The following is a 12769-nucleotide window of genomic DNA, read 5'->3' as shown; positions in this document are numbered from 1 at the left end:
AGGAGGTGGAGGAGGTGGGAGAGAGGAGGAGGTGGAGGAGAGGAGGAGGTGAAGGAGGTGGGAGAGAGGAGGAGGTGGAGGAGGTGGGAGAGAGGAGGAGGTGGAGGAGGTGGGAGAGAGGAGGAGGTGGAGGAGGTGGGAGAGAGGAGGAGGTGGAGGTGGGAGAGAGGAGGAGGTGGAGGAGGTGGGAGAGAGGAGGACACTCTCCAGACTCTCCTCCATCAGGTACAACACTCTTCACTGCACCTGAGGAGGAGCAGCTCCTTCAGGGGTTCAGGCCCCCCAGTGTAGGAGCGTATAGAAGGTCCTTCATCCCAACTGCTGTCATTTAACTCTTTAAATATCCTGATGCTAATCCGTAGTGTTTTTCTTCTTGTGTGTTTTATTTTATTTTATTTTTATTTTTTATTTTATTTTATTTTGTTAATAGTGTTAAATTTCTAATATTGTAAATAATCTGTATATTTTTAATATCGTTTTATTATTATTTTTTATTATTTCTTTTTTCCTTGCACTTTATTTTCAACTGTGCTGTTGTAAGAGTGTGTTTCTCCTCTGGATGAATAAACATTTTCTATTCTATTCTATTCAAAGGTCAGCGTCGCTCGTGTCAGAAAATGATGTGAAACATGCAAATCAACAGATGCAGCAGCAGCGCCCTCTGCTGGCTGGCGGAGGAAGCGCAGACACAGGCAAGCGTTGGGACTTTTATTTGATGTTTATTTTTTCGCAGACAGTGATTTAATTTTCAAATCAGACGTTCCTGCCGAGGCGAGGAAGAGAGTCTGTCACGAGTGGAAGAAGCTCCAGGACAGAAACATGTCAAATACATTTGATATATAGATTTATGAAAAGAAAACCTCTCACCTGGTGACACTACTGTAGACTAAGCTCACCTGCTAACACGTGGCTCTAGATTAGTAACACAACATGCCTCCAAACACACAAGCGGCCGCTCACAGGAAGTGGAAACACAGTTTAATTCAAGGCGTGTCTGCGTCTGGATCTATGACTCGTGACGTTTAATCAATGCTCGATGAATAAAGTCCAATTTTCTTCCCTCGTAAGTGACGTGAGCTCCTTGTTTACATGTTTCTATAGTAGTTAAGACACAATCCAGGGATTAATTGCTGTACAGTTGTCCTTCAGGAGGCTGTGGAAGCTTCATGTTCTCTTTGGCCAACATCTGACGCCGTAACTCTTGAAGAACAACTTTAATGCTATAAGAATTCTGCCACTTTGCTAAAACTTGTATGCTATTAGAGTCCACCTGCAACACAGAGGTCAGAGGTCAACAAACATCAATAAAATCATCTGCTAAAGGTTTTAAATCAATAATTAAACGTCTGATAATATTGATCAATACGACATAAACATAAGACATTTAACTTTTATACATTCACTGCTTATAAAAACAAACACTAAACTATAAAACACATTAACAACAGTAACAAGAACACAACAGTCTTGAATAAACGTGTAATAAACAGTTTCTAACTCGTCATATTAGCCATTATTAATGAGTTCATTAATAGTTTAAAGTCATTAAACTCATCGACACTAAATCACTTCAAACACAAACAAACATCATCAACTCGTCAAAGTTTGGATCAAAACAATAGTTTGTCGTCATTAAACTGAACGTTCATCGTGAGACAAAGATTTCACACACACACACACACACACACACACACACACACACGTACAACACACACACACATGTACAACACACTTACACACATGTACAACACACTTACACACATGTACAACACACTTACACACACACACATGTACAACACACTTACACACACACACATGTACAACACACTTACACACACACACATGTACAACACACTTACACACACACACATGTACAACACACTTACACACACACATGTACAACACACTTACACACATGTACAACACACTTACACACATGTACAACACACTTACACACACACACATGTACAACACACTTACACACACACACATACAACACACTTACACACACACACGTACAACACACTTACACACACACACGTACAACACACTGACACACACACATATGCACAACACACTTACACACACATGTACAACCCACTCACACAAAGGTGTCGTCACTCACACGAGTGTGTAACACTTACTCTGCCGTTGGTATTATTGATCCCGTTCATGATAATTTTTGTAACAAATCTAACGGCCGGCGCCATCTCGGGGTATCTGGCTCCGCACTCCAACCTCAGGCTGTATATCCTGTTCTCGTAGCTGGTCTGAGGAGAGAAGCGTCGTCAGCCTGTCCTTCACCACATGTCGATAAAGTTGTATCGTGTCTTACTCTCGCCGGCCCGATGATCATGGCCGTCCACTTGGTGAGAGTCATGTCTTCGTCGTCCTCCAGACCCCAACTGACCGTCCCGTCGCCCTCGCCCTTCTGACCTTCTTCCAGCTCTTCCAACAGGCGGAAATTGCGAGGAACTTTAACTCCTGGAACACACACACGACAACTGAGTCTATAGGCGACCATCCATTCTATAGGAGACGATCGATTCTATAGGAGACGATCGATTCTATAGGAGACGATCGATTCTATAGGAGACGGTCGATTCTATAGGAGACGGTCGATTCTATAGGAGACGATCGATTCTATACGTGACAGTCGATTCTATAGGAGACGATCGATTCTATAGGCGACGGTCGATTCTATACGTGACGGTCGATTCTATACGTGACGGTCGATTCTATACGTGACGGTCGATTCTATAGGAGACGGTCGATTCTATAGGAGACGATCGATTCTATACGTGACAGTCGATTCTATAGGAGACGATCGATTCTATAGGCGACGATCGATTCTATACGTGACGGTCGATTCTATACGTGACGGTCGATTCTATACGTGACGGTCGATTCTATAGGAGACGGTCGATTCTATACGTGACGGTCGATTCTATAGGAGACGATCGATTCTATAGGAGACGGTCGATTCTATAGGAGACAATCGATTCTATACGTGACGGTCGATTCTATAGGAGACGGTCGATTCTATACGTGACGGTCTATTCTATAGGAGACGGTCGATTCTATACGTGACGGTCGATTATATAGGAGACGAATGATTCTAAACGTGACGGTCGATTCTATAGGCAAAAAATGATTCTATAGGCGATGATTAATTCTATAGGCAACAAATGATTCTGTAGGTAACGATAGATTCTACAGAATATTTTCACCAAGTTTCCAAATTTGACAATAGTTGATTCAACACACGTCAGTCGAACGAACAAATGGTAACAAATACTTTCAATAAGTTACTTTAACAACCAACAATAAAACATTAACTGACAACAATAATCATAAGCATTTATCAAAACCTGCTTCTTATGTAACAGAAAGAATATTAGAAACATTAAAATGTTCTAGAATATCCTGAAACTAAAAGACTAAATGATGTACTTTCGGATGTAGCCATGAGTAACGCGTTGTATGTCGTTTGTAAACATCATTAAAAATTAATTAACTTTGATTTAATTTGTTCATCAGAACCTGCTGATGATAAACATTTATATCGTTTTTAATCTTTTTACAAGAATGTTGTCCAGGAAACAAACACGTCAAACCTGCAGTTTGAACCAGAGCCACACCCAGGTGAGAAACTCACCTGTGAACAAGAATCAACCATTTCTGTCGATCTCACGAATCTATGTTTGAATTCAATGATCGATAAATCAATTCATTCTGATTGATTTACTCATTCTGACTTTGCGACCATGTTCACACTTTACGACACGTCCAGGAAATGAATCGTTCAAGTGAAAACGAGTCAAACTGTGAATAAACGACTTGTTGTCAACAAACGAGTCTGTGGTTGTTTTGAGGCTCGTTTGGTTTCACTTCGATCCGAGTTCAGTCTTCAGGACTTTTACTGATTTTATTTCTTATTTTCACTTCAGCGTCAACACTTCCTGCTGACGCGGCTCCGACTAAACACTGGAGCACAACCTGATCAATAACACGCAGATCACCGGATATCCAGTTAAAAAACACTGGATCATGTTCCACACAGAGACTGGTCCAGTGCTCAGGTGTGTCCAGGTGAGCTCAGGTGTGATAGATTCTTGTTGATCCAACAACGTAAAGCGAGTCTGCGGTGAGATCGTGACGCAGGGATGTTCGTTGAACCTCTAACTACTGTTCAAAACACACAAACATTATTATCGATTATGTTTCAATCGATACTGAAGGATTTACAAAGTTAGACCAACAACCCGGAACTGAAACACGAGTATATTCGCAGTTAGCCGGATAAGCTAACGCTCGTTAGCAGTGAACCGTTAAAGCGTAAATCTAACAACTGCGTGTCTGTCCAGAAGATATTGATCAATACAAGTTGATTATAAAACACACAAGAACGTTCATTTCGGCAGAAAGCGACGTTAACACGCGATCATTCGATGGTTTTGTGGAAGAAGGAAGCGACTGGCGGCGCCTCGGCTAAGCTAGCAACACGACCTGCAGGAATTAGACGGAGCCGATCCTGGACCAGCAACATGGCACGCAGGAAATAGACGCGGCCTCGGCTAAGCTAGCAACACGAGCTGCAGGAAATAGACGGAGCCGGAGTGATGGACGCAGATTGACGCGGAAATAAAAGTCCTCGAATTGAACCTGTCGACGGATTACAGGTAGATTAGCGCCAGGTGTGCGCCAGGTGTCTCCCAGATCCCCGCGGCGCCCTCGCGCTCTCCGCGGACACGTTTAAACAGAAAGCGCACAGACCTGAGGAGGCCGCCATCTTCTCCAGTCAGCGCAGATGTGTGACGTCACGGCGGCGACGGCGTTAGTTTAGTGACGAGTTTGGTGGTGACGTCACAAGGGCGCTCCGCTGTAGGGTGTGACGAAACTTTCTTTAGAGTCCACAGTCACGACAGTAGAGTCTTCATGTTTACGGCTTTTATTTATTTTCAACATTTCATTATTTACAGCAACAACGACGTCATCAGAAGATCGTTCGCCTCATCAAGGATGACGTCACGGAGACGCTTTAATGGAGTCTCATCACTCATGACTCACTCATGACTCACGGATCTTTGACTCTTGAACTGACAGTAAGCGTTTCAAGGTGAGATTCAGATTCAACACAAACTTTTATTTTCTATTCACAGGAAACACTTTATTTTGAAAGCGTGGATTCAGGCCAGAAGTCGGACCGTCTTCCCCGTCAGCGTCAGATAATCCTCGTCCGCCAGCGACCGCAGCGCCTCGTCGAACAGATCCTTCGTGATCGCCTGAAACAAGCCGTCAATCACACCATCAACTTCAAAACATGTGTCAAAACATCAAGTGTCCGTCAATCGTCAATCTGTCAATCAAGTACCGTCTCTGACTGTCCTCTCAGCTCCTCCAGCAGCTGCTGATACTTCATTGAAGGAGTTTTTCCTTTAGTTTGGATCAGTTTCTTCAGAGCCTGAGCGACGTCTTCCTTCCTCTTCCGGGCCGTTGCACTCATGCCTGGCGTCACAGGTAGGATGAGAAGAAACATGGTGTCACAGGTAGGATGAGAAGAAACATGGCGTCACAGGTAGGATGAGAAGAAACATGGCGTCACAGGTAGGATGAGAAGAAACATGGCGTCACAGGTAGGATGAGAAGAAACATGGTGTCACAGGTAGGATGAGAAGAAACATGGTGTCACAGGTAGGATGAGAAGAAACATGGTGTCACAGGTAGGATGAGAAGAAACATGGTGTCACAGGTAGGATGAGAAGAAACATGGTGTCACAGGTAGGATGAGAAGAAACATGGTGTCACAGGTAGGATGAGAAGAAACATGGTGTCACAGGTAGGATGAGAAGAAACACGAGGTGTCACAGGTAGGATGAGAAGAAACATGGCGTCACAGGTAGGATAAGAAGAAACATGGCGTCACAGGTAGGATGAGAAGAAACACGAGGTGTCACAGGTAGGATGAGAAGAAACACGAGGTGTCACAGGTAGGATGAGAAGAAACATGGCGTCACAGGTAGGATAAGAAGAAACATGGCGTCACAGGTAGGATGAGAAGAAACACGAGGTGTCACAGGTAGGATAAGAAGAAACATGGTGTCACAGGTAGGATAAGAAGAAACATGGCGTCACAGGTAGGATAAGAAGAAACATGGTGTCACAGGTAGGATGAGAAGAAACACGAGGTGTCACAGGTAGGATGAGAAGAAACATGGTGTCACAGGTAGGATGAGAAGAAACATGGTGTCACAGGTAGGATGAGAAGAAACACGAGGTGTCACAGGTAGGATGAGAAGAAACATGGTGTCACAGGTAGGATGAGAAGAAACACGAGGCGTCACAGGTAGGATGAGAATCAAGTCACATGATCTAGTTTCTCTCGTGAAGACTCAACAGATCCTAAATTATTAAATAAATATAATAATAAATATGTTTAATATCAAATATTAAGAATCAATTATTAAATAATGTTTATTATCAAATATATAAAAGATTAACTCTTAAATGTGTTATAAATAAATGCTGGGGCGGCGGCAGGCGGCCGCTCACCTGTGGTGAGGATGGACACGTCCACGAAGCCGGTCCTCGGGTCGGTGGCCGACTGCTTCAGAGCTTCTCTGTGCAGACGTTTGGCTTCTTCCACGTCGATGTTCTCCACCGTCTCCGAGAAGCGGACCTTGGCGTGAGCTTCGCTGAGGCGGATCAGAGACTCCAGCTGACGCGGGTACGCCGACACCATCCCCCGTCCACTGCCGATCTTCCTCATGTCCACGTACGCCTGCGCACACAGAGGGTGAGACCCGGACGAGACCCCGGACCGGATGAAGTCGGACCTCGATCAGCGCTTGACCGGCTTCCTCGCTGAGCCGCGGGTGGATGTAGGTGCGAGCGTAGGCGATGAAGTCTCTCAGCACCGACATATCCAGCAGCTCCTCGTTCACCTGCTCCTCGCTCTGGTAGTACAGAGACACCAGGTGGTGGGCCAGACGCCGGTCGTACGCCTCGTCCTGAGGGTCCAGCATCAGGAAGATCAGGTCGAACCTGGAGAGCAGAGTTGGTGGGTCTTCTTCGAACACGTGACCAGAGGTCAGAGGTCAGTGTGAAGGTCACCTGGACAGGAGCGTGTGCGGCAGCTGGATGTTCTCGATGGTGGTTTTCTTGGAGTTCCACTGAGACTCCACAGGGTTGGCGGCGGCGAGGACGGCCGTGCGAGCGTTGAGTTGACAGATGATCCCGGCCTGAGACGACATGAGATGAACATGTGAAGAACATGTGAAGAACTGAAGGAGCCGTGTGAGGAGGAGGGTCGAGTGACCTTGGCGATGGAGAGCGTCTGCTGCTCCATGACCTCGTGCAGGACGGAGCGCGTGCTGTCGCTCATCTTGTCGAACTCGTCGATGCAGCAGATGCCGTTGTCGCTGAGGACCAGCGCTCCGGTCTGCAGGACCAGCTGCCGCGTCTCCGGGTCCTTCATCACGTACGCCGTCAGACCCACGGCGCTGGAGCCCTTCCCCGACGTGTACTGACCGCGAGGAACCAGGTTGAAGACGTACTGCAGCAGCTGAGACTTGCTGGTCCCTGGATCTCCACAGAGCAGGATGTTGACCTCGGCGCGGAAGTGACCTCGACCGGTCTGACTGAAGTCTTTACGAGAACCTCCGAAGAGCTGCAGCAGGATCCCCTGAAGGACACGTGGTGGTCTTCATCATCATCATCATCCTCCTCATCAACATCTTCATCTTCATCTACATCTTCATCATCATCATCATCAACATCTTCATCAACATCTCAGTCATCATCTTCAACATCTTCATCAACATCTCAGTCATCATCAACATCTTCATCAACATCTCAGTCATCATCAACATCTTCATCATCATCATCATCATCATCCTCCTCAACATCTTCATCATCAACATCTTCATCATCATCATCATCATCATCCTCCTCAACATCTTCATCAACATCTCAGTCATCATCATCCTCCTCAACATCTTCATCATCATCATCATCATCATCTCAGTCATCATCTTCATCATCATCATCCTCCTCATCATCAACATCATCAAAATCATCAACATCTTCATTATCTTCATCAACATCTTCATCATCAACATCTCAGTAATCATCTTCATCATCAAGGTTCGATCTATAAACTCTTTCATTTGAAGACCATCATCAGGACCTGATGATCCAGAACCTTCTTCTTCAAACGCACCTTCTTGATGTCCTCGTGCTCGTAGATACTCGGCGCGAGGGCGGAGGCGAGTCGCTCGTAGACGTCAGGTTTCCTCGCCAGTTCCTTGAGCGTCTGGACTCGCTCCTCCGTGAAGAGCTTCTGCTCGCCGTCCTCCAGGCCGTGCAGACGCTTCTCGTCCGTCTTGCGGAAGTGAATGACGTCGATGTGCGTCTTGTAGACGGACTTGACGTTGCTCTGCCGCGGGTTCACACGCATGGGTACGGCTCTGTAGATACCTGTGGAGACCAGACACCTGTGACACCACTGCCCCCTGCAGGCCGACACCGACACTGCTCTGTTGAATTTGTTTTTTAAAGACTTTCACGAGTTAATAAGAAAATATTGATAAACCTTTTACAATAAAGTACAAATGTTTTATTCATTTACAATTAACATGTGAATCTTGACGGTATTTGTTCATGTTTGTGTAGCAATTCAATTTCCAGCAACTACACACTTATATTGTTACTACAATATTACTGTATATCCTTGTGTCGATACTATCATCACTGCTGGTGTTCATTATATTTACGTCATAACTATCAAAACGATGGACAACAAACGACATTATTTGAAAACAAAACTTAAAGTTAAGATTCTTTAATGATGTCGTTAAATTAATGATGTTAAAATATCTATTTTCTTAATGAGCTGCAAAGAAGTTCTTTATTTATTTATGAATATTTTAACTTCACGCTCATCAGAAGGTTGAAGGTCACTGACCCGTGATGTTGACTCGGTCTCCAGGCTGGACCTTGTCCACCAGGTCGTTGTGAGCGTAGACGATGGTGGTGTGAGGCGTCTGACCCGCCGGCATGTCCTCGGGAGACTCTTGGATCTTCACCTGCGGGCGGACGACAGGTGAGAGGGAGCGACAGGTGAGAGGGAGCGACAGGTGAGAGGGAGCGACAGGTGAGAGGGAGCGACAGGTGAGAGGGAGCGACAGGTGAGAGGGAGCGACAGGTGAGAGGGAGCGACAGGTGAGAGGGAGCGACAGGTGAGAGGGAGCGACAGGTGAGAGGGAGCGACAGGTGAGAGGGAGCGACAGGTGAGAGGGAGCGACAGGTGAGAACGAGCGGCTCAGACGCACCATCTGTTTGTCGGAGAAGAGCGAGCGGTTGTGCACGAGCGCCAGGCTGTGGGTTGTGTTACAGTGACGACACACTGCCGGCTCGGCGATGCGACCGCGATCCACCTCCACGCGGCTGCTGAAGGAACACACCTGGCACTGGAAGAACGCCTCCTGCATCTCCGGGATCAGCTGCGAGGTGCGGATCACCATCCCGCTGATGGTGATCAGCTGATCGATGTCTGCGGGCGAGGATCACATGACGCCCACGTGGAATATGTCGGCAGACGCGTGTGATTTCACGCACCTTCTGGGTTCAGGCTCCTCATGTTCCTGGTCTTCAGGGCGTTGTAGGGCCGGACCTGGATCTGGAACTCCAGGATGGAGTCGGGGAAACGCTCGAAGAAGAGCTCGTTGACGGCCATGTCGAAGGTGGGAATGACTTCCTGTGAAGAAGCAGCGAGATCGTCGGTCAGAACACCAGGCGAGGAGGGTTGCTGGACGGATTCCCTCGAACCTGAGGGTAACAGATGAGTTGACGGTAGAGTTCGGCGTCGAACGACTGGACGTGACCACAGTTGACGTTCAGCACCGGATCTCCTACGACACTGATCTGCAGACGACAGAACTTCATGAGTCTTTGAAATAATAATGTTTCTAACGTTCACTTCTAGTCTTTTGTCAACATTTCTTTGTATGTGTGTGAGTGTGTGTGAGTGTGTGTGAGCATGTGTGTGTGTGCGTGTGTGTGTGTGTGTGTATGAGTGTGTGTGAGTGTGTGTGTGTGCGTGCGTGAGCGTGCGTGTCTGAGTGTGTGTGTGTGCGTGCGTGTGTGCGTGCGTGTGTGCGTGTGTGTACGTGTGTGTGTGTGTGTGTGTGTGTGCACGTGTGTGTGTGTGTGTGTGCGTGTATGAGTGTGTGCGTGTATGAGTGTGTGCGTGTGCGTGTGTGCGTGTCTGTGTGTGTCTGTGTGTGTCTGTGTGTGTCTGTGCGTGTCTGTGCGTGTCTGTGCGTGTCTGTGCGTGTCTGTGCGTGTCTGTGTGCGTGTCTGTGCGTGTCTGTGCGTGTCTGTGTGCGTGTCTGTGTGCGTGTGTGTACACACCAGTCACAGTTGTTGACAGTTTTAAATCAAGTATTTAAATTTTCTTTCTTGTAGTTTTTTATTTATTTGTTATAAATATATTTATTTGAGCTGCTTTTCCACGTGATTCACTTCAAGATCAACTTGAAGCCAAACTTGTGGAAGAAACGGCAGAAAAACATTTGATTCAAAATAAAAACCGTTTCAACTCGAACACGGACTCGTGACTCTGCAGGAGGTCAAAGGTCATGTGTGAAGGTCGTACCTCCTCCAGCTTCTGCATGTACAGCGGCTCGTTCAGGTCCAGGCCGGCGTTCTCGTCCTCGCTGGACGTCGGGTCGATGAACCTCTGCAGGAACCTCTGGAACTTCTCCTTGCAGGTCCCCACGTTCACGTCCGTCCCCCAGATCACCAGCTTCTGGCCGGCAGCGGCGTCTCCGTCGGCGGCGTCGCTCGGCTGCAGGCGGTTCGTGACGCGTTTACATTTCTACACGCTCCGATGACCTCTGACCTCGTTTCAAACTCACCTGGTCGGACTGCAGGTCGACCTGCGGAGCCTTCCTGACGGAGCCCAGATCCGGACGCTGTCGGGCCGGGGTCCCCCGGATGCTGCTGCGAGGGGTTCCTTCCATCCTGGAGCTGGGCGTCCCGTACATCAGCGGCGAGCTCATGTCCACGTCGTGCGGCGGCACTGAGGGAACACCTGCATCAACCTCACGCTCCTCAGACCAGCAGATCCCGGACCTACCTGAAGGTCGAGGGCTGGACATCAGGGACGTGTCCTGGATCGCGGCCGGACTCTGCAGGTCGGTGGCCGGGGAGGTCGGCATCGGCATCAGGTCGCCCGTGGACGAGTCCTGGCCGCGGCGGCGCTGAGCGGCCGGAGACGCCGGACCTTGACTGGAGGCTGAAGACGAAGCGAGTCACAGGTGAGTCACAGGTGAGTCACAAACATCACGATTCATCTGAGCTCACGACTCACGGGTGGACGGGTTCGAGCTCCTGACTCGCTTACGGCCCGGAGTGGATGACGGCGAAGACATGATTTCTGGAGGCGAGACGGTCAACACAGTCACGTGATCGAGCATGAACAGGTCATCACTGACGTCACAATCGTCTACAGGTAAATACAATGTGCGCATGCGCAGCAACAGACTATACGTTTATATTAAATCCTCAAAAACATGTTCATTTCCACCGTGTGGTGACGTCACAGTATCAGTCTGACATCAAACTTGTCATAATATCGCGTGAGTTTTATTTTTAACGACATAAAGTCGCAGATGATTCTGACTTGAGGCTGAAACAAAACAACAGATAAACAAATAAACAATAAACACCGGCGAGTAAACAAAACTGACCAGTTGTTTCGTGACGACTAGTTACCGACGGTTTAGTCGAACATTCAGACCTAGAAAAGTTAACTTAACTCACCTCTCAGTGAACACAACCGAGTGCTGCAGGACTGGCGGGAAACTGGCGGTGACGTTATTTTCGCGCGAAACTTTCGTCCAATCAGAGAGCGGTATCTACCACTGCTGAGCCGCAGGGGTCGATGGATGAATCCAAGAGTTACGTTCATAACTCGAGCGCTAGGATTTGACTTTAATTCAGTTATTTGTGTCATTCTAAGTAAACAAACGCGCAGATGAAGGTTTTAAGATACAATCGAGCCGAAAATTCAAGAGTTTGTTTCTCGCAATGGTTCAGTCCAGAAACTTCAACAAAATGGCGGGTCTTGTTTATTTACAAACGATAAAACACAAATGAACCGCGTGTCGATAATTATTCACAATATTATATTCTGTCGTCAACAGGTCGAAGAAAAAGTATTTTCACATAACATTATGACCACCTGCTCTTTCTTAAATGTGTTTATGTTTCATTAACCACTGAAACGACACAATTAAACATGTACAACGAATTAAAAATAATAATACAAATGATCGTCTCCTGCTCCTCAAATCACGCCTGTCTTATGTGAAGCTGACATCAATGCATTGTTGAGGTTTTTACTGACAAAATTAAATTGATCAAAGAGAAAATCTCTCTTTTGTTTGGAACCTCTGCTGTCACTGAGCCCCTCTCCTCCTCTTGGTCCTCCTTCACTGCTGTATCTCAGGGTGATATTTCATCACTAGTGAACAAGATGAAACCCTCCTCTTGCTCAGATGATGTCCTTCCTTGTAGGCTTTTTATCAAAGTATTTGATGTAATTGACCCCTGAGTTACCAATATGGTGAACCTCTCCCTTTCCACAGGGGTTTTAACAATGCATTTAAACATGCCATTGTGGAGCCTCTGCTCAAAAAACCAGGCTTAGAACCAACTGACCTCAGTAATTTCAGGCCTATTTCTAAGCTCCCTTTCTTGTCCA

General features: G+C 47.0%; 2 protein-coding genes across 3 annotated transcripts; both read right to left on the bottom strand.

Annotated features, from left to right (window-relative positions):
* Positions 1 to 694: 694 nt before the first annotated feature.
* Positions 695 to 4852, bottom strand: ube2v2 (ubiquitin-conjugating enzyme E2 variant 2). The gene is made up of 4 exons (XM_087782687.1): positions 4777 to 4852; positions 2336 to 2484; positions 2145 to 2270; positions 695 to 1270 (listed from the first exon to the last, which is right to left on the bottom strand). The coding sequence occupies exons 1-4, from the start codon at positions 4790 to 4792 to the stop codon at positions 1124 to 1126; spliced, it is 438 nt and encodes a 145-aa protein (XP_087638813.1). The 5' UTR covers positions 4793 to 4852; the 3' UTR covers positions 695 to 1123.
* Positions 4853 to 5120: 268 nt separating this feature from the next.
* Positions 5121 to 11879, bottom strand: mcm4 (minichromosome maintenance complex component 4). 2 transcript variants are annotated; one of them, XM_087782684.1, is made up of 16 exons: positions 11827 to 11879; positions 11375 to 11440; positions 11141 to 11299; positions 10920 to 11083; positions 10658 to 10849; positions 9829 to 9924; positions 9619 to 9757; positions 9333 to 9553; positions 8966 to 9086; positions 8222 to 8478; positions 7319 to 7684; positions 7114 to 7241; positions 6837 to 7044; positions 6553 to 6781; positions 5375 to 5508; positions 5121 to 5285 (listed from the first exon to the last, which is right to left on the bottom strand). In XM_087782684.1, exons 2-16 carry the CDS (start codon positions 11433 to 11435, stop codon positions 5190 to 5192), a joined length of 2571 nt encoding a protein of 856 aa, XP_087638810.1. In that variant the 5' UTR covers positions 11436 to 11440; positions 11827 to 11879; the 3' UTR covers positions 5121 to 5189. The 2 variants fall into 2 exon arrangements, with proteins under 2 accessions (XP_087638810.1, XP_087638811.1); XM_087782685.1 differs by lacking the exon at positions 11827 to 11879 and adding an exon at positions 11754 to 11772.
* Between the last annotated feature and the right edge of the window lie 890 nt (positions 11880 to 12769).

Source organism: Callionymus lyra, unplaced genomic scaffold (assembly GCF_982586985.1).
Source record: "Callionymus lyra unplaced genomic scaffold, fCalLyr1.hap1.1 HAP1_SCAFFOLD_286, whole genome shotgun sequence".
In the NCBI taxonomy this organism is placed as follows: domain Eukaryota; kingdom Metazoa; phylum Chordata; class Actinopteri; order Syngnathiformes; family Callionymidae; genus Callionymus; species Callionymus lyra.
The sequence above is the reverse complement of the archived record's forward strand: the minus strand, read 5'-3'. Positions and strand labels throughout refer to the sequence as shown.

Coding starts and splice junctions, on each gene's coding strand:
- mcm4 (XM_087782684.1), bottom strand. CDS start 11,435: ATGTCTTCGCCGTCATCCACTCCGGGCCGTAAGCGAGTCAGGAGCTCG. Junction 9,925..10,657: donor ACATGCAGAAGCTGGAGGAG/GTACGACCTTCA, acceptor TGTCGTCTGCAG/ATCAGTGTCGTAGGAGATCC. Junction 7,242..7,318: donor AGACGCTCTCCATCGCCAAG/GTCACTCGACCC, acceptor ATGTCGTCTCAG/GCCGGGATCATCTGTCAACT.
- ube2v2 (XM_087782687.1), bottom strand. Junction 2,271..2,335: donor TGATCATCGGGCCGGCGAGA/GTAAGACACGAT, acceptor TTCTCTCCTCAG/ACCAGCTACGAGAACAGGAT. Junction 1,271..2,144: donor TCAATAATACCAACGGCAGA/GTAAGTGTTACA, acceptor TCTGTGTTGCAG/GTGGACTCTAATAGCATACA.